At 39.0% G+C, this 27,598-nt stretch overlaps 1 protein-coding gene across 6 annotated transcripts; it reads left to right on the top strand.

The window, feature by feature from the left end:
- Window positions 1–69: 69 nt before the first annotated feature.
- RCOR3 (REST corepressor 3) lies at window positions 70–27,598 on the top strand. Of its 6 annotated transcripts, none has more exons than XM_075042744.1 (12): window positions 70–343; window positions 948–1,004; window positions 6,817–6,894; window positions 8,460–8,512; window positions 10,239–10,400; window positions 10,757–10,881; window positions 12,410–12,488; window positions 15,211–15,429; window positions 17,103–17,180; window positions 17,970–18,027; window positions 23,473–23,714; window positions 24,144–27,598. In XM_075042744.1, exons 1-12 carry the CDS (start codon window positions 202–204, stop codon window positions 24,486–24,488), a joined length of 1,638 nt encoding a protein of 545 aa, XP_074898845.1. In that variant the 5' UTR covers window positions 70–201; the 3' UTR covers window positions 24,489–27,598. The 6 variants fall into 6 exon arrangements, with proteins under 6 accessions (XP_074898845.1, XP_074898844.1, XP_074898850.1 ...); XM_075042743.1 differs by having other exon boundaries at window positions 12,410–12,506; XM_075042749.1 differs by lacking the exon at window positions 23,473–23,714.

Here is a 27,598-nt window from a genome sequence, read left to right as displayed (position 1 = left end):
TGCGCGGCGCCGGGGGAGGGGGAGCGGCGGGGAGGAGGGGGGCGGTGTGAGGGGGGAGGAGGTGCCGGCGCCGCGGCGGCCCGAGGGGGGGGGGCGGGGAGGGGGCAACATGGCGGCTCCGTGTTAACTTCCCCCCCTCGGCAGCCCGCGCTGCCGCCGCTCTCCCCCGCTCCCCCCCCTCCCCCCGCCCCGAGCCCTGACATGCCGGGCATGATGGAGAAGGGAGCGGAGCTCTTGGGGGGCAAGAGCCGGGCAGCCCCCAACGGCACCAAGAGCAGCAGCCCCTCCAACGGGCACTACTCGGAGCCGGAGAGCGGCGGCGGTGACAGTGGCGACGAGCACGGTGCGAGCCTGGGGCCGGCCCCGGGCCGCCCCGCCAGCGGGGGGAGGGGGGTGGCGGAGGCGGCGGGAGGGGCGGCGAGCCGAGCCGCCTCCCCCTTCCCCGCGCCGGTGTCGGGGCGGCGCGGCCGCCGCCGCCGCCGTTGCCGTTACTCCCCCGCCGCCGCCGCGCGTTTGTACTGCGGCGGGCCGGGCCGCGCCGCGGCCGTGGGAGGGGGTGCGGGGGGGGAAGGGGGTGCGCGGGAGCGCGCGGCGCGGCCCCGCGGCTGCCGGGCGGCCCCGCGGTGCTTAACGATGGGGAGTGTCTCCCGGGAGCCGCCGCCGCCGCCGTCCCCATTGTTCCGCTGAAATAAACTCCCCCTTCCCCCTCCGGCCCCCTCCCCGGCGGTCGTCGGGGCTTAATCCACGGCGGCGGCGGCGGCGGCGGCGGCGGGCGGGGTGGCGGGGGGGGAGGTGGCTTATTCCGCACGGCCGCGGCGAGGCGGCGGGGGCTCCCGGGCGGCGCGTCCGCCAGCCCGCCCGCCCGCCCGCCACACGGCGGTAGCCTGGGACGGCGCCCGCCCGAGGACAGCCCAGCCGTTAATTTCTCTCCCCCCTTTGCGTTGCAGATGTAGGAATGAGGGTCGGAGCGGAATACCAGGCGCGCATTCCTGACTTCGAGCCCGGTAAATCGCTTTTCGGCTGTAACCTGACATCTTGCCGCCGCCGTTCCCGAGGCGGGAGGGATGGCTTCGGGGCTGGGGTGGGCTCGGCTCGGCGCTCCCCCGGCGGCGGCCGCGGGGTTGTATTTATTTTGCTTTCGAGCCTTTGTGTTGGCGATCCGGTGCCGGCGGCGGGAGGCTGGCAGGGGCAGCGTCTGCTCTCTGCGCGCCCGGGGGCGGGGGGGGCATCGCGGTGGGAAATTCTCACTTCATGATCAGCCGTATTATGTGTCTCCGGCGGGAGGCGGTGGAGCAGAAAGAGGTCGATGCTTTTTTGCCGTTTCCTTTTTTTCCTCCTTAAACCGTAACGCATATGATGTATTAACAAGGGGATTTAAAAATATTCGATGAGGGGTGATGGATGTTGTCGGGCGAGGGTGGGAAGTGATGCGCCCTGCCGGAAGCCGAGCAGACCTGGCTGCGTGCGGGAGGCGCTGGGTGGAAGATGCGCTTGGTGGGAAACTCCTGCCCCTGGTTTTGTGTGCGGTAGTAGCCTCGCTCGCCCCGCTGTTGCAGGCTGAGCTGCTCTCCTCCGCCTTCCTCGCCCCCCCCCAGCCCCGCCCCGAGGAATACTGGGTACACTTGCATAGCCTGGTACTCGGTTTTAGCAAGTTAATTGCTAGAATGCTGTCTGGCGTTACTACACGGAGCAGTGAGACCGTAGGAGCGTTTATCAGTTTTGCTGTAGTGGTCAGATGAAGCCTATCTACTTTCCTGTTCTCCAAACAGGCTCCATTGGTGTCAGATGATTTCCTACCGGAAGAGGATTGGGCCAGAGCTTCTCACATAGTGCCTCCTAAAGCTGGAGCGAGCCCCTCTTGATGGGCACAAGTCCCCACAGGCCAAAGAAAAGGCCGGGGGGAAAGAAAGGGGGAGGGTGGGATTAAATGGATGCATGATCTTGGCATAAGGGAATGCCTTTCCCCTAGAAAGGAGCATGTAGTCTAGGTCTCTTTGTTAATAAGACTAACCGTTTACACCCTTTATTTTTACACTGCCTGCGTAAAAATAAACATAAATAAAAATGATCGTTTCTAACATACGGCCTGGGCTTGTTTTTCCTACAGGCCACTTAAATTAGAAAAACACATAGCGTTTGTTTTTCTTTTGATTAAAAGAACTCTTCACCCCTGGTAGGACAACTGAGGTTCTGTGGCTGCAATTTTGTAAACTATATATGCAATAGTATCATTGCGGTTGTAACTACAGAACTGATTTTATGCTCTCTTATAATCAGACTTTTTAGAGCTCCTAAGTGTCCCTGGGGGGTGGAATTCAATTGATGCTCCTTTCCCCAATAACTGGGATTAACATATATTCCTTTATCAATTTCGTTAATGATGGAAATCTTTCTTTAATAAGTCCTGTGTAAGAGGTATAATGTATAGTATTGTCATCCTTAGTGTGTGTATTTTGATTATTAGGGCAAGAAGATAGTAACATTTTTTGGAACACCTAAGTCTTATAAAATTTTAGAAAAAGTCCATAAAGTGTAAAAGTACAATACATACTTACCATCTTAGCAGATTGGTTACCTGAGGAGATCTCAGCAAGATCTCATGCTTTCATCTGTTTTGGTTTTTTTTTCTGATGAGTCTTGAGGCATCATTTCTTAGAGATGGAAGTAATGCTGGACAAAAAGCTGTGCTCTTATCATAGCTACACTTAAATTACTTTTTTTTTTTTTTTTTTTTTTTTAGCAAATGATGTAACGGACACTCCATCATACTTCTAGGTTCACATATATGGACATAGGCACTATCTCTAATTAACTAACTTTAATGCTGTTTCTTCTTGGAATTGTTTTAATGCCTTTGGGGGGGTGTTACCAGATATGTTAGAATGTGTGTTTATTTACAGTACTTTGAATGCTGCTTTTTTTAACCCCCTTAAAACAAATAGGTGGGAGAAGGGAATTGATGACAGATTAAACTAGATGGAAGTCTAAGATACAAAGTCAGCCCTCTGGTACACACACAGAATATTAAAATGAGTAGAATAAATACCAATCCTTTGGCCTCACTTAACCTGTGTTGAAAAATATTCATAAGCAGCGCCCTACAACAATACATTGAGGAACAAGATGTTCATGATTAAAGTTGTGATGGTAGTAAAAAATTTTTTTAATCCAAGTTCATGTATAAAATGAGAATTTTTTTAAAGAAAAAGTGAATCAACGGTTTGTCAGTGTCTCTTGAAGAAGTGGATTGTGGTTGGAAGCAACAATTGGGAGAAGTTAGTTTAAACGTACTCTTTCTTACCCTTTCCCCCACCATCCCCCTTTTAGAAGCAAGCCTTCAGATAGAGCTGTAAGAGAAATACCATTTTTAATTGTCACTAGAGACTACTGCAGTGAGAAGTTTTCTCACTACAAAAAATGGGTTTCATAAAATAAAAATCATAACTCTCCTTACCTCATTTACTGAGTTAATAAACCATCTCCTGCACTCCAGATTTTTGTCTCCTCCTGCTGGTTTTCCTGTAGTACTTTATATTCTTGAGGTGAAATTTTTTCTGTTTGCACTTTCTGACCCACCTATAGATGTAGCAGGATGTTACAAAGCTGGTATCCTTATGTTGTGGGCTGTTTGCCTTCTCTTGGAAAGCATAGTGCGAGAATGCCATCACTGGAGATGCACCATACTGTTGTGTTATCCTGAGATGAGATGACTGCTAGAGAAGTTTTATTCTACTCAAATTTGGACTTCCCAAAGGCTTTAGTATGAATTTTGCTTACTTAATGCTGAAATAAGTATTTCCCATTTACCCTCTTCTCAGGGGTGGGGGGTACTGTCAAGAAGAATGTTTTATACCTTTTAAGGTTACTTATGGAATCCATTTCTGTGTACGTCCTTGTAACTTTTCTCCCTCTAGTCTTCGTATATGAAAACAGGCTTTCTTAAATCAAAATTATCAAATGGTGTGATGAAGTATATAAAATTTTCCATTTATTCTATGCCATCTGTCCTCACATTCCCTGAAGTTTTTTGTTTATTTACTTATTTATTTTCAAGATTTCCAGTCTTTTATGTTACAAATTTAGTTCCTCCTGTTAGTTTCTGTGTTTCTGTTCCTACTCTCAAAACTTAGTCTTAAGCAGATGATGGTGCTTTTTATGTTGGAAACCAATATACTTTTAAATTGCCATGCTACCCCACAATGCCCTTATTAAGTCTTGTATGCTTCCAGATTTTCATTTTATTCTCGGTACTTGGAGTCGTGTACAGAAGAGCATCATCCGCCTGTACCTAACTTCTAGTGCGAAGCTGAAATTTAGAAAGTGTCAGTTTGCTGCTACACTTTCTCTATTCTGGAAGCAGTGGAGAGTGCCTGTTGGTCATCTTCAGCTAGCCCCGTTTTCTCAGTGGTATTGGCAGAGGAGCACAGCAGCTGAAGTACAGAAACCTCTTCCTAAGTGGTTTGAATGTGGCGTTTGGCCAGGGGGAGACTTGTCATATTTGAGAGATAGCTCATGGTCTTTCTCTTCCTTACTGGCTTACAACTCTGCTCTTCTAACATGCTTTGGTTAACATGTTGCCTGGTATTTCCAGCCACCGTCCATAACAAGAATGGATCTTCCAGATAAAGATCATGTTGCCCTTGAGATAAAACACAAACTTTTTGAGGGGGGGAGTGCTGCTCCCTTGAATACTTGGGGCACAAAGGACCAGAAGCAGTTCTTACAAAGGTAGATCATGGGTTTGCATATGGAGGTGGAGGGATCCCTGTACTGTAGCTATGGACATCCTGTGTTGAGGACAGGATGCCTTCCTCTAAGCTACCTGTATGCATCCCATCCATCCTTCCTTTGTCATCCTTGCTTTCCTTGTGGCAGTGTGACGATGCCACCTGCACAGAAACAGTTGTCTGATTCCTGCTGGAGAGACAGCACTGCTTCAAAAAGGGGTGTTCTGGTGGGAGCTGCTTGTTAGTCACCTGAGGGTGGCACCTCAGTAGGGGAGTGTCACTGCATACGTGATCTCCAGCAGGCACAAATGATAGAACTCTGAAACTAAGTTTTTTCACTTTAGTACTTGAATATTCGATATCTGGTAATATTCATGATGTCCACTTGTCTGCAGGTGTCTGGTTTTCTTTTTTTGAAGGAAAAACTGAGGGTATACTCATGTTAAGTTTAGACATTTCTTGCTCACAACCTGAAATTCTGATGCATTCTCTAGTGGTCCTGTTTTCTCCTCATGTCTTAGTTAAAGAGTGGAGCACAGGGTAGTGGTCATTTACTTGTAATGAAAACAGTGGACAAGAGAAATGTGCCTGTAACATGTTTGCGTTGCTCTTCATGAAATACTGTGTTCCTAATGACTAAAAACAGCATGCTTTTTTGTTCTAAAGTAAAATGTTATGTTAAGGGCTTTGTTGTTATATACCAAAACCCTGTCAGAGTTTAGTACTGCTTATGCCTTGAAACTGGTGCTTTATGAATGTATGTTCATTTTTAACTTGTTACAGAGTTTATGATGCGTTTAGGTTATCTGTCTTGCACATCTCATTTTAGAAGATGCATGAGTTCTTTTAGTTTTTCTAATTAACTGGTTTTCAAGTTCACAGTCATAATGGATCTGAAGATTGCAAAGATGATAGCAAATGCAAAACACTGCCAAACTAAGGAGGGAAGAGCACCAAAACATAGTACATAATTAGAAAGCACTAAGTTGTTCTCTTTTCCAGAACATTGATTTGTTTTGTTTTATTTCCTCTCTCCTGTAGAACCTAAATATAAAGTGTGGAAGCTTAACATGGAGTGAAAAGTTATTTGTTTCACTGAATAAAAAAATCTGTCCTTCTCCAAGAAGGATTCAAGGAAAGTTCCTTGGGGGGGTGATTCCGCAAGGAATTCATACTGTAAATGCTCCAATTGTTGAGCAACATCTTAGCAAGATAAACTGTTGTCAACAAATAGATTGTAAGAGGCTTTATGTAGTAGCATACATTTGTAAAATATTAATGAGAAGTAACTATTAGTTAATGCTTTTCCAGTATGGGGGAATTTCCTTTTCTTTTACAGCGTGTTTTTAAGAATCAAAGACTCTATGATTTAGTGCTTTGTACAAAGTTGCATCAGTATTGCTCTGTCCTCCTGATAGGTTAGGTAACTTGGACTGCTTCCCTTGCTACACTGAGGTGGAGATGAAGCACAAACAAACAAAATAAAACAAAAAAAAGATTACTTTTACACCTCACTACTTTCTACAGCTACACAATTTGGTTGGCTATGAATATTAAAATTACATGGATATGAAAATCAAAACTACAGAGAGAGATGAACAGAATTGTTTCTGGCATTGCTGTTAGTATAGTTCCTTGTTGAAAGGATCGGGGATGGTGACTGTATTCTACCCTCAATCTTGTATGTTTTTTTGTTAGAAGGAAGCCTAACTTAACACGGTAGATCCTGATACTCCTATGGATAGTGATAAATGTTTTAGTACTAATAGACAATCATAACTTCTGGACGACTGTTCCAACACAAGTAGCTCTAAATTTTGCATCCATGCCAACTTCAGCAGTGCACTTTAATGCTCCAATTGTGGTAACCAGGATCCTAATACCCAGTTATGACTGAACCTCATAAGAGCGGTGTTCAAGTTCAGCCATTCAATGTCTTAAGGAAATAATGTGGAATTAATGATTTTTTTCCCTCCTCTTAGTACCTGGGCTGGACTTCTTAATATGGTTGACTTTTACTTACTGTCCCGTGTATAGTTGTTCTCTAGATCATATTTATAAATACTGAGACTTACTTGTTTCCTTACAGGTGCCACAAAATATACTGATAAAGATAATGGAGGGATGCTTGTATGGTCTCCATATCATAATATTCCAGATGCCAAGTGTAAGTCCTTCCCTGCTTAGGAATTTGGATGCTTAAGTATAACTAAATAATTGTTTCTGGTGTGCCTTTTCACTCTTTATTTTACACACAGTGAAATTGCAAATTAGTAAATTAAACACATTGGTTTTTTTATTTAGAGAACTCCGGGGAAAGGAAAGATCACCTCTTATTTTATAGTTAAGTCTGTTTCAAAACACACTTGCTATGTTGTATTGTTGTCAGTGTCTGTGGAACCATTAGTTTTTAATAAAAGAATAAAACATCTAAATGTGAGGAACTTGCTGCTCTAAATTTCTAGGAAAAGGAATTGCAGTGGATAAATTCAGAAAAGATGTGTTGAGGCCCAGGTCAATGGGGAATTCTTGTTGCTGTCTCATCAGGAAAAACTGAGCATTTTCTCCCTTCAAAAGTGACCTGAAATACAGGAGTCATCTGACTAAATGTGATCAATTATCTGTTTAATCTAGTTTAAACCTGCCTCCTATGCTAGAATTTCCCATATGTAATATAGGGGAATAAATTTTGAGGATGCAGTCATGAGAACCTGGTCCTCAGGACAGTTTCTACCTGTTAGCAGTAGTTAGAGGTTTGTATCCCTCTACATTTGAGGGAACATACCTTCTACTACTGCAGAACAGTTAGAAATAAAATACTCTACAGCTATGTTTATTAAACTTTCTTCATTCCTTTGAGTTACAATTAACTCTTTGCTGTAACAGTGGATGGCAAGGACATCCCTGGTCCATTTGAATAATGAGATTATAATTATTTCCTTTTCTCAATCATGGTTCCTTTCCACTATATTTAGTTGCCACTTAATTGTGAACTGTAGAAGGTGAATGGGAAGAGTCTGTTTCTTTAAAAAAAGTACCCATTGAAGGTCAAAACTAGCAGGACTTAATTGCAAAATGATGGAAAGGGTTCAACTCAAAGCTGGCTCTAGTATGGCCAAATATGATTTAAAAAATATGTTATCAGCAAATTTGATGAGCTAATTATTGAATTTTCATACACTATATTGAAAACTGACTTCATGCCATGGTTAAAATTAATGTTGGCCAGTGAAAACTATATTAATATTGAGGATATGCATGATCATTGATCTAGGATCTTTTTACATTAATTTTTAACATGTTTGGGAATACAAACAGTAGAAGTAGTTAAATTTAAAACTAACCCAGGTGTCTGGACACCTCCCCAGTGTGTCTGTGTTCTTAGGAATGGGTTCCAAGAAGACATACCCTTTCAATAATCAGCTAATCTCTGATTTAAATAAATAAATGATGAGCCTCTGTGGCTTTGTTGCAGTAAAAATGTGAAAGAAAGCATTTTTTTCACTGAGAATTAGCTTCTGTAAAAAGTTCATTAAATTAAATGTTGGATTAAAGATAGTGGGCTTATTTATTATTAATAACACTATGAATATAACTTTTTGGGGGACCTGGGCCTATGCGGTGTATTAAAGCATGGGAAAACTGTTTTCCCGTGTTAGATGGCTAATTCTGTGTCGCCTTATAGCATAACTAAAAGTACTGAAGAATAATTCTGACATTGCTTTGTTACAGTGGATGAATATATAGCAATAGCAAAGGAAAAACATGGATACAATGTGGAACAGGTAAGTGCTATGAAATGAGATTGCTCATTTAAAGGATTTTTTTATATAAAAGTATAACACAACTCTTTTTTTCCCTTGGTTACCATTAATTAACGCTGTTTCTCTTCAGGCACGGCAGCAAACACTGCAGTTAAATGGATCTGCATACAGTTGTGGTCTGGATTCTCTGCAAAAGATTGAGCTCTTTGTTTTCATGACATGCTCAGCTTGTAATGTGCACTTTTGAAAGGTTTGGTATGTTTCTTGATACACTGGGCATGTCATGCAATTGTGTGTGTATATTTAGCTAAAGAATTTCTTAGGAAAGCAGCTTACAAATTTAATGTTTAATATTAGAGTTCAGATATGGTACAAATTTGAGCCATTAATTGTGATACGGACAGCACTGGAAAGGTTTCTTGCATATTTTAAAAAAAGAGACAAACCAACTTTAAGTGAGTGTTTTTTCAGAGGCAGGAAAACAGAATCAAATTCTAGATTTGAGAGTAACAAACAAGTTCACTTTTTTTAATAACCTTTAGTCACTGTCCCATAAAAAGTACAGGATAAAACTTTTCTGGACTGCACTTAGTTCTATTGAATTTCCTTCATAAATTAACCGATTTATGTAAAAGTGGGATTACCTATTGCAAAAAAATATTTGGTGTACAAGTGGAAGCAAGTTGTATGATCAAGTTTTGCAGGATGGAAGCTCATAATAGCAGAGACTTGCTAGTCAACTGCTACCTGAAAAAGAGCCTGCCAATGTTACGATGTCCAGAATACCTGCAGTTTGGTGATTTTTGTTTATGGCTTGGCTTTTGTTAGGGCAGAGAGAGAACTGAGGGATCTCAAAATAAGTCTACAAAAAAGACTAATTTTCAGAACAACTTCTGGTACAAAAACAATTGTAGACTGGTCACAGCGGAATAGAAATTATCTTTGCAAGAGGTGCTTGTCACTTGGCATTTTAACAAGAAAAGAGGTTTGCTATGTCCAGGTTATTAGAAGATGTGAAGTCAGGGGTTTGGAGAGCTGATGAACAACTGGTGATCATGTCTGCACTGTATGGTTGAAACTGAGTGGACTGCGTTTCCCAATTTCCATGACAGACTTGGCATCAAGTCTGTCATTGGTTCTCTGACAGAAAGTCTAATTGGCATAAAATTCTTTAAGAATATTGAGAAATTAAATTATGTAAGAAAGTATATTTAAGTTTCCATTCCTTATTGGGTGCACATGACATGGAAGTGGCCGTGCTGTTATTTGTGGATTGGAGAGTTGTAGAAAGACCACTCTCACTTTGAACTTTCAGGCTTGCATTTTGGATAATCCTCTAGCTGCTGAAAAGTATTTTTATTTTCTTTTTTGAGTGGGCTGTTATTAAAGGCCTGAAGATCTATAAGGAACTGTGTAGGTGATACATGCTTGTAAAGGAAGAAAGCAGGTCAGATTTGAGCCTATCAGACTAGTTCGTGCTACGTCAGAATTACTGCTGCCATGCCAACCTTAAATTGTCTAGCTTTCCTACCTTTAATAAAGTACAGATGTGCCCACTCTTCATACCATCTCCAAAGAGAATTTTGTAACCTGTAGTACCTAGCCAATAAAATTGTAAATACATTTTGAGAAGGGGTTCTGATAGTCAAATTTTATTTTAAATAAATAAGTTGCCTTTTTTTACTTAACTTTTCTCAACATTTTAGAAAGTTGACTAAATCCAAAAAGGGACTATTTCTTTTCAAAGGCTCTCGGCATGTTGTTCTGGCATAAACACAATATTGAGAAGTCCCTTGCGGATCTCCCTAACTTCACTCCTTTCCCTGATGAATGGACAGTTGAAGATAAAGTCCTATTTGAACAAGCATTTAGCTTCCATGGAAAGAGCTTTCACAGGATCCAGCAAATGGTAAAGTAATATTTTAATCAGAAGCATTAAACAGTTCGAATTCACTAGGAGCAAAGGCTCCAGTTGGGCTAAAATTTCATGTTGATTTCTGTGTAAAAGCTTCAGGAACAACCTTGACTATAAGATTTAAGTTAATATCATCATGTCTCTTGGACTTACAGGTTTTTCAGTCTAATAAAAAAAGCCTTTCTCCCCCTCCCCCTTTTTTAAAAACATACGCGAAATACATCCCTCCTTTTCATCTCATCCATGCATTTAAAATACTTGGGTAGAGGTGGTTGTAAATAGAGCAGAATTATAATCTTGGGTGGAATTTTAATTTTTAAAAGTATTAATATGTTAATGAATTCTTCTAGCTTCCAGACAAGACTATCGCAAGCCTTGTAAAATATTACTATTCCTGGAAAAAAACTCGCTCTAGGACAAGTTTGATGGATCGGCAGGCTCGAAAACTAGCTAATAGAAATAATCAAGGTGACAGGTAAGTTTTATATCCTTAAGTAGCTAACCAGAGACTGAAGTCTTTCTAGGTAGAGATGTCAGAGTAATTTTCAGCCATTATGTTTCAGCGTGAACCAGGTTTTTTAGGTTTAAGCATCTGTGATGATGTCTCTGCTTTTAGCGAGGGGTTTGATACTGGTGCTTTAAGAACTATATCACTCCAGTCGGTGTGAGTTGTAATAACACATTTGAGTGCTTTAATGGGTAACTGTAAAAACAAGGTTTAAAAAACCCCAAAGTCTGGGAATGTGGTTTAGAAATAATGCTTTATTTGAGAAGTCTAACCCTATATAGTCGTGTGGGGAGGAGAGTGTTTTTGTGAATGTGTGGGGTTTCTGTTCTGGGGTTTTTTGGGGGGCTGGGGTTGGGCTGGAATGGAATTAAAACTGAAAGATCAACCACTGTAAAGAGCTATAGCAATTAAAATGCCCAAGTACTGTTTTATAACAAAACTTCATATGAAATCTTATTTTAGGAGACTTAGAACTGCTATCAGTCAAAGAGAATTAGAGCTCAAAATAGTTTTAAATTGTCTTGGATAGAAGGGAATGACATTTCCCCTACTTACTATGAAGTTAAAATTATATTGCACTTGGTATACTTGGACATTAACTTGTACTTTTTTAAAAGTGATTTAATATGTTGAATGTATAAGTAATATAATCACGTTTATATTGGAAAGTATGATTTTGCATCTACAGAAAACTGCCTAGCTAGAGCAAAAGGGTCTATTTAATTATATGTTATTGAAAAGAGTTCCTGAAATCTAAAATTCATATGCTTACTTAGTGACCCTATAGCTGAAAAATTGCAGAAGAAAATCAGTTTGCTTCTATATTTAGCATTTTGCTGGTTTTTTGTAATAATTAGAAATTTTTGTGGTGTTTTTACATTCATTTATTCAGAAATTACATTGTGTGAATAACTGGATTGGACTCAACTAAACTAACTGTTGTCTTTTCAACCTTTTTTCTTTGATTTAATTCAGCAGATTTCATTCCTCTCCCCCAAACTGCTAGATCCTGAGCACTTTGGTGAAAAAGCAGTCCTGTGTTTTCCCATCTTATATTGTCCCCTTTTGCTCCCCACAGACTTCAGCAAGGGTTTATTCATCCACTTGGTGCAGTGGTTTGAAAATTGATCTATTAAAACTAACATGGCAAATGAAAGATTATTTCTAGCCTTGGTATAGTTGACCATGTAAGTGTTCATGCTGGCACAAGTGGTTGAATTGAAGAAAGGGTGACACCAAATTTTTTGGCAGCAGTACCAGCACTGCTTAAAGTAATTTTCAAACTACAGTTTAGGGTTGCTGTTTATCAAAATAATTGTTAGAATTTAATAAAGGAAATATGGTTGTAACAGCTCACTTTTGAAAACTACAAATAACTTTGAGATACCATATACTTAGATATTTTAGAGTAGATCATTCTGTCTTACCCTGATACATATTTATATTTGAGGTTAAAAAAAGATAAAATGACCAGCTTCTTATAATCTGTCCTCAGTGATGATGACGTAGAAGAAGCTCATCCAATGGATGGAAATGATAGTGATTATGATCCCAAAAAAGAAGCCAAAAAGGAGGTAACAGATAGCTTAATGGTGAATGTCAGTTTGTTTGTTTTCTGTGAATGTGTTACTGTGAAGAATATGACTTGTAGTAAAGAGGTTTAGCTGGCAGCCTGCTGAAATCACAGGGGTTTTAGATGATCAAGATCTTGACAACTTCTGACTGAAACAAAATTTTATCATATATTTTTGCTGTTCCATGGATGTAAATGCATCTCTCATTACCTTCACTATCAACTGAGAGATCTTCAAGTTTTTTAAGAGATGTATGCTATCACTACTTGGTAAAACAACATTCCCCCTGCCTTTGTCTTGTTAATATGTTTACAGCTTTACTGGTTGCGTGTTATTGGAATCTAAATGTTTTCTTTGCATTTTAAAATTAAATGACATTTTTCCAAGAATAACTTTTTTTGTTCTTTCAAAGCCACAGTGAGGTTATATGTTTCAACTAATATGTGGCTTTATTGAGACACTTTTTACTAATAAATGTAGAGAAAAACATTTTTGTCTCCTCTAATGAGCATTTACTGTTAGCTTTACAGATAAGTGCTGTGTTTGGGGTATGTTCAAGTTTTGGGTTCTTTTGGTAAACATTAAGTTATTTATGAGCAAGACTAAAAAAAACACAGTTAAGTGTGTAAACATTTGGTTTTTTCCTTGATCAACTTTAACATATTTGTGATTTTCCTAAAATGGGACGGTTCACGCTTCTTGAGAATATGGGAGGAGAGAGAGTGCAAAACCTCAACACTCCCATGAAGTAGCATCTATGATTATTAATAAAACTTTGCAGTTCTACCAAAAATGATGTTGAGTAAGAGACTGATAGGTTTAGATTCCATTCTCAGCTTTGCAGTGACCTTCAATGTATCACTTTAACTGCCTGAGGGGCAGGGGTGAGGACAGTTACAATTACCCCTTTCTGTAAAAGCATTTGATATTTTTACTTTTTTTTAACAAGCCAGGATATGTTTTTTAGAACCTGAAATGGCACAAGGTCTAATAATGAACCTTTTCACTTTTCATTCTGCTGTTGTAACAATGTTCTTGCAATCTGCTGATTTGAGTTGCTGCCTAAGCCACTTCTAAATAAGGGCTATTCTGTTCAATTTACTTTCCTTGGTTATTGTTTGAATCGCTACACGCAGTCCAGAGTGAAAGTAGTGTGTTTGTAGTCTTCTAGGAAGAGGACAAATAGGTTTGCAGTTTCTGATGAGCTATTTGAATCTACCTAAGATAATTTTGTGAGTTAATATTTCTGGTAGGATTTGCATACTTTCACTTCCTAAGCAAAATATAAACCAAGTAGGCTACTTGAACGCACAGAGCAATGGAAACTTTCTGTTACCAGAGAAAACTATAAAACAAGCCAAACACTCTAGCTTGGCAAGACAAAAGCTTGAGAGAATATTTTCACTTTAAATCCAGATTGAACAGACAGAAACTGCAATTTCATACTGAAAGAGCAATGCAGAACGAAAAGACCAATGGAATAAATGGGCCAGAAGTAAACTTGGGATTTTTAGATGTCAAAGATGTAAGGCTCTATGTCAACTTTGCAAGGAAGAGCAAATATCTTAAGTGCTTTTAAGATGGCCTCTATGAAGTCTGTGGACTGGATTAAGATGTTACATTAGCTGGGAAGAGAATGTGGCAGAAGGTCAAGCATAGTAAAGCAAAGTACTGTTTGCTGATCTGTACTAATGCTACAGAACATAATAATAATGGCTGCTGCAATTTGTTTTCTCTTCACTGTGATCAGATGACCACCTCCTCTTAACCTGCATGGATGCCAGCAGGGAGGAGCAGTAGGGAGCTGCTTGAAGTAGCAAAAAGCCTGAATCCCATCTCTGTTCTGGTACTAAGCATTGCTTTGAATTGTAAAATCCTTGCAGGGAAAGTAATTTTTGCTTCTGTACTCCTGGTCTGTAGGGAACCTACCCGGTTGCTCTATGGGAGTCACATACATGCAGACTAGCTCTTGTGCAGCAATGCCCATTGAAGACAAAGCTGAAATTTTTAGGTGTCCAAACATACCGAAACAGCAGTTACAAAGACTTCATCTCCTCTTTGCTATCCCTTTCCACTTCAAAAAAGCAAACAACAAAGGCTTAAGCTTGCTAAATTACATGGATTTTTACAATGACTGCAGAAGTACATCCATCCTTTCTCTTCCAAATCTCAAATCCCCTCCCAAAACAAACAGCACTATCACTTTCCATAGAGTGCTTGCAGCAGGAAAAAGTGTCATCTTGCATTCCTGCCTGTCCTGGTTTACTTTCTCTCATTCTTCTCCCCTGATGTTCACCTGGACTCTTCATATCTGACCAGAAATAAATGTGTAAATTCACTGATTACTTGTTTTAAACGTGTAATATATATATTTTTTTTTTTACCTTCTGCGTACATAAAAGGTTCTCAATTTTTGCCCTCTTTCACAGTATTCAGACTGTGATTTCTATACTATTTATTGTATTTTCAGCCATATTTAAAAAAAAATAATTTGAAAACTGACCTTTCTAATACTAATGCAGGCTTATCCAGCAAATGACTGGTATGCTCCATCGGCTTATCTGCAAGACTTAGTTTGGATACTACATGGAGAGGAGGATGTTAGTTTGGGTTTTCTTTGTCATAAATATGACATTACAATGCTATGCAATTCTTTATTCTTTAATAAAGTTGTGTACAAGATATTGTTATTCTTTAATGATTTATTTCTTGTAAATTAAAGGGCAATAATGAGCAGCCTGTTCAGACCAGCAAAATAGGTCTGGGTAGAAGAGAGTATCAGAGCTTGCAGCATCGCCACCATTCTCAGCGTTCCAAATGCCGTCCACCAAAAGGCATGTACCTGACCCAGGAAGATGTGATAGCTGTTTCCTGTAGTCCCAATGCAGCCAACACAATTCTTAGACAGCTGGATATGGAACTAATCTCATTAAAGCGACAGGTACCATGGGTTATTGGTCTTGTTTTGTTTTCATCTCAGATTGTTCTGATTGTAATGATTTTGAAGATTATCTGTGAAGATTCTGAAACTTCTTTAATGTGAGTCTTCCTAATTTTGTTCCACAGTTATCACCAGAAATGCTGGACACTAGCTGACTAGCTATTCTTTGGTTTTGTTTTTTGTGTTCGTCTGCTCTTGTGGATAACATGAAACAAGATGACTTCCTTTAAAAAAAGGGGGGGGAGTCGGGGGAGTATGGCATGAAAACAATGTTACAGATTTGGGGAAAGTCACATTTGATTTGATTTTTTTTTCTTTTTTTTTTAACTTTGTTAAAAGTATTTGTGTGACAAGTGAGAATAAGACTAATGAAGCAGAGGAAGTTACATTTGTTGTGCTTAAAATTGTAGCTGTTTTTCTGGATGTCCTTCCCTACCTACCATGAAAGTATGGGGGGGGGGCAATCATGGGCCTAGTTACTTCTGTGTTTTAATTGATGAGCTTTCTACTTCTTATTAAATTTAGAAAAGCTTTGTAGTCTTCACCTTTAAGAGGACAATTGCCTGCGTCCTTTGCATGAAGAAGTTAACTTTTGGCACTTAAAGTTGAAACACAGAGTCTATTCATCTTCTAAGGGTACGGCAGTATGTGCATGCTTGCTTTCTAGGAGCGGTGGGGCTACAAAGTCAAGGCTTATCTCCTGAAATTTCTGCTGCCTTATAGACCGCTAAGAGCTGCCATGTTGCAAAATCATGGAGTGAATAAAGGGTTTCATGGGGTTTTTGCTCCCTTGTATTCTTTTACAGGAGAAATATGCTTCTTTCTGTCACAGCAGGACTCTGGGGCTAAATAGCATAGGTGGGTTTCACTCTTTAGCCTAAGTGTAGGTGAGTTACAGCCTTGAGGTTGTGTTTCTCTTTTTTTCTTGCAGTGATCTCAGAGATGCAGCCTTTGGAATCTCCCACTGAGTTGTCTGCTTTTGTGTCCATACTTAAGAACACTTGTAATAGCTGTGCACCGTAGTATGCAAAATTATTTTCTTACCTATGTTACCTTATGTGCATCGCTGTCAGGTTTAAATGGTTAATAGATATGTATATGTACGATTTGGAAGCTCTCTCCTTTTTATAGACTAAGATATTTTATTTAAATATTTTAAATCATTTCAAGAATCACCCTTAAAGGAAATCTAAGGAAGATCTAAGGTCAATAAAAAGCAGTCTGTCAGAAGGAACTAACTGAAAACATCTCATAAATCTTTATTTGTTTTTTTCAAAGTGCTTTTTGGAGAAGGAGGAAGTTAATGTATACAGTATATCTCACTTAGATTTCTAAGAACCAAGTTTTGTGTCTAGAATATTCTGCATTCTTCTTCAAGAACATATGCATCATTATCAAAACTTGCTTGTTATGTCCTACTTCTAATATTTCTGCAGACAAACTGTTCTTTTGAAAGACTGGCTTAAATATTTTTCTTTCTGTAGTAAACTGTGCTGTATTTTTTTAAGTTTTTGTTTGTTTTTTTTTTTAACAGTTAAAGTAGTGAAGCCTTAAACCATAATATTTCTCTTTCTAACTTAGGAGGTACACTTGTGGCAATCCTAGTGAAGATATATGTGTAAAGTGACCAACTTTCTTTGTGGAGCTGATTAACTTTGTTGTTTTTGACCAAGGTTCAAAATGCTAAGCAAGTAAACAGTGCACTTAAACAGAAAATGGAAGGCGGGATTGAAGAATTCAAACCTCCTGAGGTAAATCAGAATAAATATTAGAATTTGTGGCCTTGCACTTACATTAGTAGGAAGCTGCAGAAATGTGTTTTGCTGCAGCATAGTGTTTGCATTTCAGCAGCAGCTTAAACAGGATCCATTGAATTACATGCAGGGGTGAGTTTGGCTTCTTTATAAGAAATTAGTGGTAGGCTTTTTTACGGCAACTGGCTGAACAAAGAAGCAGAAAAAAAAGAAATTTCATGTCTGTTCATGACAATAGGGAGCTGAAATTGAGCCCTGATATATGGGGGGGGGGGTGTCTGATTAAAAGTAGATCGTGTAGATTGCTAGCAGTAAATTCTATGTTCTGTGTAAAAATATGACTATATATACATTTGGGCAACCGAAGTGAATGATTTATTACTACTGAAGTTCTCTTTTTGCTTGTTTTAAAGGCTTGGATATGAAACATAACGTGAATGCGAAACACTCCAGACACCAAGTCCTAATAGTTTAGATAAATGTAACTATAAATTCAAAATCTGTCGGTATAAAGATCATTAGTTTTTGCATACGTTATTATATAGCTGATATTAAGAACTGCAATAAAACAGAGGCAAAACTATTGGTGTAGTTCTAAGCTCAGATCCTTAAATGCTACTTCTCTTCATGAAAGCAATCTTAAACTATAAATTTGTGGCTTATAAGCAAGAGATTTTTACCTAAGTTACAAAATGTAGTGCAAGTAAAACACATTCTGATGCTCAGATATTTTGTAGCTGTTGAAACATTTTAATGATCTTTGTGCCATTTTTTTAATTTTAATAGTCTAATCAGAAAATCAATGCCCGTTGGACCACAGAAGAGCAGCTTCTTGCAGTACAAGGTACGTTAATAGTAGTAGCGACTTGAAATCTGATGCACAGGATTTGAAGAGGTACTCAGGCTTATGTCTGTATTTCTCTCTAATGAAAAGCTAAACTTTATCTGGTCTTACAAGAAAGTCACTAGGAAAACAGCAAAACTAGTGAGAATATTTAGGGTATTCATTCAAGCAATGTGACACTAGTCTTTCAGTTACCCATGTTAAATCTTGACTAGAAAAGCTTAGCTGGGTTTAACAGCTGTAGTAGTCCCAAAAAGTCCTTTCAATCATCTTCTAAATCACCTTATGTCAATTTCTCTGAAGTGGAAGACTGAAGTAATAGTTGAAATAATAAAATTTGAAGCAAACACTTAAGACATCTTTCTGTGTTCTTAAAGTAGGAAAAAGCAGAAGTAAAACTGCTTTACAGTTGCTTTTCTCTGTTCATGAGGGAGTAAAAGAGCAGATATCTACCCAGTGAAGGCCTTTTAAGAGTTTGAAGCTCGATGTGGATACTTGACTAACACTCTTATTGGAGAAAAAACATTTTCTAATAGGCTATTGATACAGCTAATTTGAAGTTATTTCATTTGTATGAAGGAAAACTGACTCTTGTCTTGCTTTAACATGCACTGCTTAATCAAGGAGCATGCAAGAGAAATAACTGGAGAGCCTAATGCTCTCTTGAAGACACTATGTATTGAGTCACTTCTATGGATCATCTTTTTTAAGATAATATAATTACCTCAGTTATACACATCTGCTTTATTTCTCTGTATTCTTCACCTTTGAAATGAATGACTGAATTCTAGTATAAAACTTTCAGTTGGATCAGGATATCAGTATAAAGTTGTCAGGTATGCCATATCTCGTAGTTATTGGCCAGATGGCTGAACCTCAAGTTAGGTATATTTTGAAGTATGAATGGAAATGCTGAAGAGCATGGTGTGTCTGAAGTAATGACTCTCAATTTACATGCCTCAGACTGGGATTTGCATCTCCAAACCATTTTCTGTCCTAAGTTCATCCTCAGTACTGCTAACGAGCTAATTTTTTTTGTTTTGTTTCCAAATGCAACTGAAGAAGATGCCTATCTTTAATATGATAGTCTAGTAAGTAGAGTGCTTGCTGGAGGAGTGGGGAAAATCCAGATTCATTGTGCCTGCCTTAGCATGAAAGGATTCAAACCGTCTTGCATTTTCACAGTTTAGTTATTGGAGCTCTCACTAAGTGTCTGTTTGAGAAGCGATAAGAATGCGTTTAGCTTTTGTTAAGCTATGGCATTATGAGACCGACAAGGTAAATAATAAAACTGGAGCATGGGCAAAAGAGAATGAAGGTTCGTGATTACTCCCTGGAGAGGAGTTCTAGTCTTCTGGTCTCTTCTCTAGGGAATGTCTTGTGTTTTGTAAAGGTAGTCAGCCTCAACATTTAAGGGTGGGGTAAGAAATCAGGCCTTCTGGAAGAAACCTGTTTTCATTGAATTTACATGTGTTTCTTATGTATTATGTTTCCTTTTTAGTCCCTTTTCTTTGCCACTGTATAATAAAATGGAGATGGGAGAGAACCTTAATACCAGGAACAAAGTATTCTTATTACCCCGTCCTTACCTACTGCCTGGTAATAGAGTCTTCCTCCTGGAATGACAGTGCTGTAGGTATTAACCTCCTGTCCCTCAGGCTAAGGACCTTGATCTCTTGCTTCAAAATATTTGCTTGAGCTAGGAGACCTATGCATGAAGGAGCCAAGCTGTCTTTTGCCCTGACTCTGTTTTTAGAAGAAAGTAGCCGTGTTTGCCGTACTAAAAGCTACCATAATGCGTGTTAGGCTTGAACTTGGAAGTTGACTTAAGCATGGGGACATTTAGTTTGTACATTTAAAACAGATTTATTTCATCAAATGTATTGATATATTTTGGCATGTTTTAATAATTTTACAGAAATCATAAGCGTTAAGCAGGTAGGTGGCACTTCTGTGATTTGTTCACTTGAATTCAGACATTAAATCCAACCATGGAAATCATAAAAATGATCTGCAGTAATATAATTTTGGCACTTTTTTTCCTAAACATGAAAAAACTCTTGTCATCTGTGGGTAATCTCAAGAGATTGGCAGTAACTAAAGAGGAGGTAATGAAAAAACCCACATTAAAATAGAGCTGAGTGTGTAATCTTAAAAGCAGTGTGGCTGCCTGCAATGGGGTTGTGGACTCAGACTTATGATCTCTGAGCTGATCTTTTGCAGTATAATTTATCAGGTTACTGTTCAACTTTGTCTGAATAGTTATTGAATGTAATGGGCCAGTTCATCACTTGAGGTGTTCTTAAGTTACAAACTTTATTTATGTATAGGAATGTATGAGCACGATCATATTTTCAAACTAAGATCTCAGCCATATGAAAATTGCAATTGCAAAAATGTTTTAAGACTTGTTCAAAACAACAAAATTTGAATTGAAAAGCAGTGCATGGCTTTCATAGCTTTGCAGTGGAATATAGTTGGGACGACCGGGATCTAGCTATGTAAGGTAGTTGCCAGGAGCACTGTAATCCCATCACAGTAAAACTGCAGCTTTCATAACCCAGAGGTTGCTGTTAACTATTTCTGCCTCATTGTGGTGCTGTATTATATTGCTTTGGACCCAGGCTAATGTTTTGTGTGCCTCTCAGTGTTTGCTGTGCTGCACGACGTTCAGCGGCATAGACAGCATTGAACTTCCATTTATGAGTTTCTCTGAGTTAGACTTTCAAGATGAAACATTGTAATAGTGAGCATATACATGTTCAAGTGCTCCTTTGCAACTGGGCGAAGTTTTGAAGAGCTTGAAGGATTCCCATGACCAGGGGTACTGTCAAATGAGCCAGGAGAAAGACGTTCACACATGTGAAGTGAGGCTATGCAGTCATCTTCTTTGAGCTTCACTTTCAGCAACATAATAAAATTATTCTTACTGAATAACAGATTAAACACTTCAGAAATAATTTGGGTGGTGTTTAGCACAGAATTTGTATAAGGATGTGTAAGTAATGTGCACCAATTTGAAAGGGATGATGGGTTGGCATCAGCTCTTACAGATATGCCAGCACCTTATGCATAAAACTTTCATAAACATGTATTGAACTTCCTCTGTTTCTGATGCAGCTTAAAAGGTTTTTACTACATCATTGTGTAGGAGTCATTGTGGTGATGCTAGAGCAGCACTAAATAACACTGAAAAGAATCCAAAATGAGTAGTGCTGCCTGTAGCTAAGGAAATTTTGTTTTCTTTAGAAATTTTTTATAGTTGGGCTCTCAGTAAAGGCAATATACACTGTTTCCAAGCTGTTTGCTTAGAAATAGGCTTTAAGACATTATTTTCAACAACTTTAGTTGAAGTGAGCCAACAGGCTCAGTTGCTTTGCAGATTAAGGGGAAGGAAGAAGTATAGACAGCATAGTAACAGAAAAGGCTGAAATCACTAAAAGTCTGAATTAGGTTTGAAACAAAAATGTGCTTTGTTCTGCTGGGCACTTTGTTCACTTGATTAATTTGTACAGGATGTTGAATATGTTGCACTGGACATTTAATTACCATTATAAATTAGTAAGGGTGGTAGTGGTAGGGCAATCAAAGAATATTAAAACACTGGAGGGAGTGCTCTGTGGGTGCACACAGCGTTTAAGGAGTATAGCTGATGCCTTGTACAACTGATAAAGCACAGAGCCAAATCCCTGTCTTTGCTTTGCCTAGATACATGCCCTCCCACGTGGCTCTGCTAGGTCCTTTTGTTTTCCTTCCAAGGTTCTTGCAGTCAGGATGGTTGGATTCTTTTGTATGCCCCAGAAAAGATCTTAAATAATGTAGCTGGGCTCTTGACAGTTGAAACATCAGCTTCGGCTACAGAAATTGTTACTATCCTGGCGCTGAACTTTTCTCTTAAATTACAGTGAGTGTACATTACCACATCAGAAGTGCCTATTAATGAAGAAAGTAGAAAAGAGCAGAACAAGCTGAAGGTCATACTCTTCACAATTAAGTTGAAAAGGAACATAGCTTTCAGATTTGAAACAGCTCTCTCTTTCTGAATCCTTTGCTTCACTTTCTGAAGTGAGGCATGAAATCAGGCATAAATTTCTTTTCCTGTAATGAGACAGAGTGCCTGTCCTCTAAGCACTGTAATATGTTCCGAATGAGCTTAGTTATAAGGAGCTTCACAGAAGTCATCAAATTGTAATTCATTCATGCATAGCTGAGAGCAAAAAAATGAGTCTTCTGTTTATTCAGTCTGGAATAAAACTCTATTTCTTTTAGTCTCCAAACTTTTGGACACTTGTGATTAAAAATATACTTTGTGCAGCTAAAAACTGTGTTCTAGGATGCTGGAGAGTTTTAGGATTTTTTTCTTGAGGTGGAACTAGACACATACCCTAAATACAACTGAGAGAATATCAATAAACTTTAGGTTGTAATTCCAGTTTTAGGTTAAAAACTATGGAATGTTGTACTCAAGGGGGGACGGGGGTGGTGTTAGATGCAAATGTAGTTTTAGAACTTCAGAAAGTATGTGTTGGGATTTTCTTGTGAAGTATTTTCTTGTGAAGTTCTTGTAAACAAAAGTGACCTACTGATGTCAACATGAAAATGAATTAAAAGAACAATGCAAAGATCTTCTGTCATGCTGCTTCTTGCTGGAGGATTTGATCCTGGAGGCTTGTGCTGGGCTGTCTTATAAACAGACACCAATAGCTTATATTTACTTACATTACCCAAGGTGGTTGTCTCAAAACCCCAGATTCTTCTACCCAGCTCAAATGGTGAATGAAAGCTTTAAAAAGACTTTGTTAGGTGAACGCTTGCCAGTTGCTCTTTGTAGCCTCAGTAAAGCATGTCACAGGTGCAGGAATGAGCAATATATTGTGACTTACGGAACTGTGCCCCCCTGTTCTGCCCTGTGCTTGGTCCAGTAGCTACTGCATTTTACCACTCCTGCTGCACAGGTTGTGAGCAAAGAAACATCTGTGTGCAGCTGGCACAGAGGGAACCTATAGAAGCTGTCAATGTTTGTCACTTAACATTTCTAGTGTTATACCCTGTTTACAGCTATACACACATGCTCGGTCACCCTTCCTCTCCTGTCTTGAACTTGTCGAGGGCTTCTGCCCTTGCTGCAAGCACACTGAAGGATTTACTTTATTTGTCAGAGGTCAGATCTCTCTGGTTTTAAGTTGGGAGGCTTGGTGAGTAAGCCAGGATCTTTAAGAAGAGTGGGTAACGACCTTTTAATAAAGTTCTTGATTTGTATGTTGATAGCTGTGCAATTAAAAATTATTTTGTTTTAATGGAAATTGAGGCCTTCTCCTAATTGAGAAGTCCTCCTAATTAGTGAGCCCTTGGTTTGCAGGTCCCATAGGTTCTCTCTATAAATACATCACACGTAGCTGTGTCTGACTGATTCTTCACAGCTATGTTATTTACTTTGCCTTCCAGGTGTCCGAAAATATGGTAAAGATTTTCAAGCTATTGCAGATGTAATTGGCAACAAGACTGTTGGCCAAGTGAAGAACTTCTTTGTAAACTACAGGCGTCGGTTTAACTTAGAGGAGGTATTGCAGGAATGGGAAGCGGAACAAGGAACCCTGGCTTCTAATGGTGATGCTTCTGCTTTAGGGGAGGACACAAAAAATACTTCTAATGTGCCATCAGGAAAGAGCACTGATGAAGAAGATGAGGTGTGTTTTGTGTACCAGAAATAAGTAAGCATGGGTTGAGGAACAGCATTTTATTTAGTGATATAATGTAAGGTTAACTGGTGTGGAGTGGCAAACTGCATTCTAAAGAATGATGATGAGCTTGCATAGAACTTCAGCCAATGTCGTTAACCAGCTGGGAGCAGGACTGCACCTTTCATAGTGACGATCATGTTACTGTTTTATTGTTAAAATACAGTTCTTGTTCTAGAAGAAGACTCTTGCTTCGTAAATATTTTTAGTTCTGCTGTCTATAATGTTTTGGTTGGTGATTTCTTTTCAGTAACTTCTCAGTTTTTTTGTTTTGTTTTTTAAATGCTGTTTCCTGTGTAGTGGACAGTGGCAGCCCAACTGCGTTACATTCTGGCTGGGATGGCTGTTCACGCAGTCTTGTCTTTGTCCTTTGTGCAGGCACAAAGCACTCCGGCCACTCAGTGTTTAGGCCCTTCACCTCCAGCACAGGCATCTGCTCCAGCACCTACCGCTCCCATCGCAACTTTAAATCAGCCACCCCCGTTACTTCGTCCAGCGCTTCCTGCTGCTCCTGCTCTCCATCGTCAGCCTCCACCACTTCAACAGCAGGCGCGATTTATTCAGCCAAGGCCGACTCTAAATCAGCCTCCCCCACCGCTCATCCGCCCAGCTAATTCCATGCCTCCTCGTCTAAATCCAAGGCCAGTGTTAACCACAGTTAGCGGCCAGCAGCCACCCTCGCTTATTGGAATTCAGACAGAATCTCAGTCCACTCTGCACTGAAGAAATAAAGCAGAATTATGCTAACTCCTACATTTGAAAAATTGTATCAATGTACTTTTTTTTTTTTTTTTTCCCCCCCAAATAACGAAGGGGAGAAAACAGCAAGCCTTCACAGGTATCAGACCAGTTTTACAGAGGAGCAAGCTAATAACTAGAAATGGAACCATGTGAGTGACCACCTGTATAAAAATATTTTTATGTCGAAGACTTGTACAGCAGAACAATGCCTACAATACAGCCCTCCTCTATATGAATAACTGTTGAAGGAAGTTAACTTCTTAAATGAATAAATGTTCAAGACACCAAGATTTTGTTTAACTGATTTTTACTCTATTTATTTTATTACAGTTCTTTGTAGTCAAGCATCTAACTACAAGAAAGTAGTCTGGCAAATCTAGGAATAGATAATATTGTAGGAGACTTAAATGTAGCATTGGGTTTTTTTGTGTGTGTGAATTTTATTTTTATTTTTTTTTTACTACTTAGTGCAAAAAAATAATGGCCTTAGGTTCAGAATTTTTGGCCCTGTTTAGATAACAGTAGAAGCATTTCACGCACTTGTAAAATGTAGGTGTTTCTTCTCTTCATGTTTTTCCCAGAACACTTTTTCTTGTTTAAAAATGTACTGTCTTATTAAATACTCATCTGAAAGAGTATTCTGAAGACTCAATAAGCTATTGTACCAAACTTACTAAATCTCGTGCATGTTCTACTCCTAGAATTTGGCTGAAAACAGGAGTCCAGTTTCCTGCTGCAATATCTCTTGTGGGCTGGGGTGGAGAGAGAGGCAGCAACTTCCACCACCCGGGGGATGACAGGAGAGGAACCATATAGCAAGAACCATTAATTTAATTCGTTATTCCACTAATTCTTCTAATTTAAGTACAGTAGAATTTAATTCCTCTGAGAATGGCTGTCTGCAGTTTGTGTATGTTAGATCATTGATATCTTGCCTAAAATTCATGAGGGAAGTATAGAGGCTGATGCAGGTAGTAGAATATCGTGGCAGTAGAGTTACCTGCTGCCAGCCCAGTCTTACCGTTAGCAGAAATCAGAGATAATTTATTTCTGGCAGAGTTGATTAGCTGGAGTTTGAGGCTACTGTGGGGTTTTTTTGTTTGTTTATTGACTAAGTAAAATCTGCATTTGAGTATTAATTATTGCTTCCAGATTTTAGGAGATTGAAAGGTTTTCTTTCCACTGTATTCTTTTCTGAAACCTTGATTTATGCCCAGCAGTATTTTGGAGGTGTTTTGTTTTTTTTTTAGTTTGGTTGGGGTTTTGTTTATTAAAGTAGATGCCTCTACCCTCCAAGTAAACCAGGCTGCAAATTTGAGTAGCACTGTTTGAAACTGTGTGATCTGAATCAAGCTATTGAAAAAATCTTGCATTCTTGACTATGTAATAATATTCATGTTGACTGCCATACTATTTAGAAAATTAGTTTTGCTTATAGCTGAAATGATGTTTGAAAATCCTTTTAAATCCATTCTGTTATTAACTAGATTTGCCCTTGACTAAAATGAGACTTTATTTGAAAATGGAACGTGCTCTCCCTAGGCTTTTTCACAGATAAATTGGATGGTCTAACAATCAGTTTAGCAGCTGGCTAAGGTCTTTTTTATGTGCAAAGGGAAGTTCTTACAGCATCAGATCCTATTTAATTTGTAAATCTAGTATTAAAGTTTGATAGTTGTGGCCTGAACTGCAGTTAAGGTGTTGACCTTTATGGTTCTGTTCTTCATTTAAAAATATTTTCAGATCAAACTTGAGAGATTTTTCTTTCTGAACAGTTTTCACTGGTGTGCCGAGGTCTCGTACAAAAGGTCTTTCTTACAAATTCTCTTTTGCATCAGAGTAGATGCTTAGCCGCTACATGAGCATCAGATGACCTCTCGTCTAAGAAAAGCAGCGTTGTAAAATAAGCACCGAGGAATTCATGGTCACTGAAACTTGTGTTCTGGGAGTCATAAGTGTTCCCTCACCAGCTACACACATATCTGGCTGCTCTCCAGACTTTAAAACCAATACAAAACCGATCTGGTACGTTTTGACATCCTAAGTATTTCAGTTTAATTCTTAACAGTGATAAGATACATCTTCAGGATTTTTTTTTTCTTTTTTTTTTTTTTTAGCATTGAGTCTCCCAGGTGTATGTATTGTACCTTCGCTAATTTTTGTCTTTGTCTCTTGTCGATAGACTTCAGTATGCAGAATGTTGGGTGTTGCAGTACAGTTGGCCACCACCAACTGCTATAAAACTGTTCAGTACATTGTAATTCCGTTTAATCTTGTTTAAATATTCTATAACTGGGCAAAGGTGCTGTATTTGAAGGGGGGAGGGAGGGTCAGAGATAGGTAGTATTTCTTAATTTACATACACTGTAGCACACAGTAGGGAACTCCTAGCATTTGTAGTACTAAATAAGTATGTACATAGCAAAATGTCTTTATTGTGTGCTTTGCAGAATATGTGCATACAGTTTGCACGTACTGTTTTGGGGGGTAGGGTTTGTTTTAAGCAGTGTTTGCCTGGAGAGTGATATGCTTGCTGCTTAATCAAAGGATTAAAGTTTCAAAGAAATCTGTGTCTTCTATTTTTATGTACCTTGTAATGGTCTAATATGTTAGGGCCCTTATACTGTGATTCTCTTCTAAATTCATTTATATTTTTTTAAGAATTAGAAATAAAATTATACAATGGTGTTGATTTCAGTGGGGAATTTCTTTTGCCATATCTAGTCTCCTGTTTTGTAATGTAGTAATGAACTCTGACTTCAAGGTTGGCTTAATTTTGTCACTTTAAAAAAATGTAAAATGTTTGCACACTAAAGTTTGGCAGAGAACATGTATCCTACATTGTTCAAAGCTAATGTAATTCTACAGCTTTTTGTACAGTTTATTTTAGTTAATAAAGCAAAACGGTACTAAAAAAAATGACAGATTTTACAAATGCAAGGCATAATCTGAATGACATGTCTTCTAGGAACAACACTTGCAAAATATGGATGTACAAGAACTACCAGATTTAATTGTTGCACTTTAAATCAGAATGGGTATGAAGTTAAGCAGGTATTTCTGCATTAATAAAACAATCACTAAACATTTCA

This window comes from Buteo buteo, chromosome 12 (assembly GCF_964188355.1).
Source record: "Buteo buteo chromosome 12, bButBut1.hap1.1, whole genome shotgun sequence".
In the NCBI taxonomy this organism is placed as follows: domain Eukaryota; kingdom Metazoa; phylum Chordata; class Aves; order Accipitriformes; family Accipitridae; genus Buteo; species Buteo buteo.
Note: the sequence above shows the minus strand (reverse complement) of the source record. Positions and strands in the feature narration are given on the sequence as shown.

Excerpts from the sequence above, each read along its gene's own strand:
- RCOR3 (XM_075042743.1), top strand. The coding sequence starts at position 202 with ATGCCGGGCATGATGGAGAAGGGAGCGGAGCTCTTGGGGGGCAAGAGC. Across the intron at positions 1,005-6,816 it reads CATTCCTGACTTCGAGCCCG|GTGCCACAAAATATACTGAT; the intron begins GTAAATCGCTTT and ends GTTTCCTTACAG. Across the intron at positions 18,028-23,472 it reads GCAGCTTCTTGCAGTACAAG|GTGTCCGAAAATATGGTAAA; the intron begins GTACGTTAATAG and ends TTTGCCTTCCAG.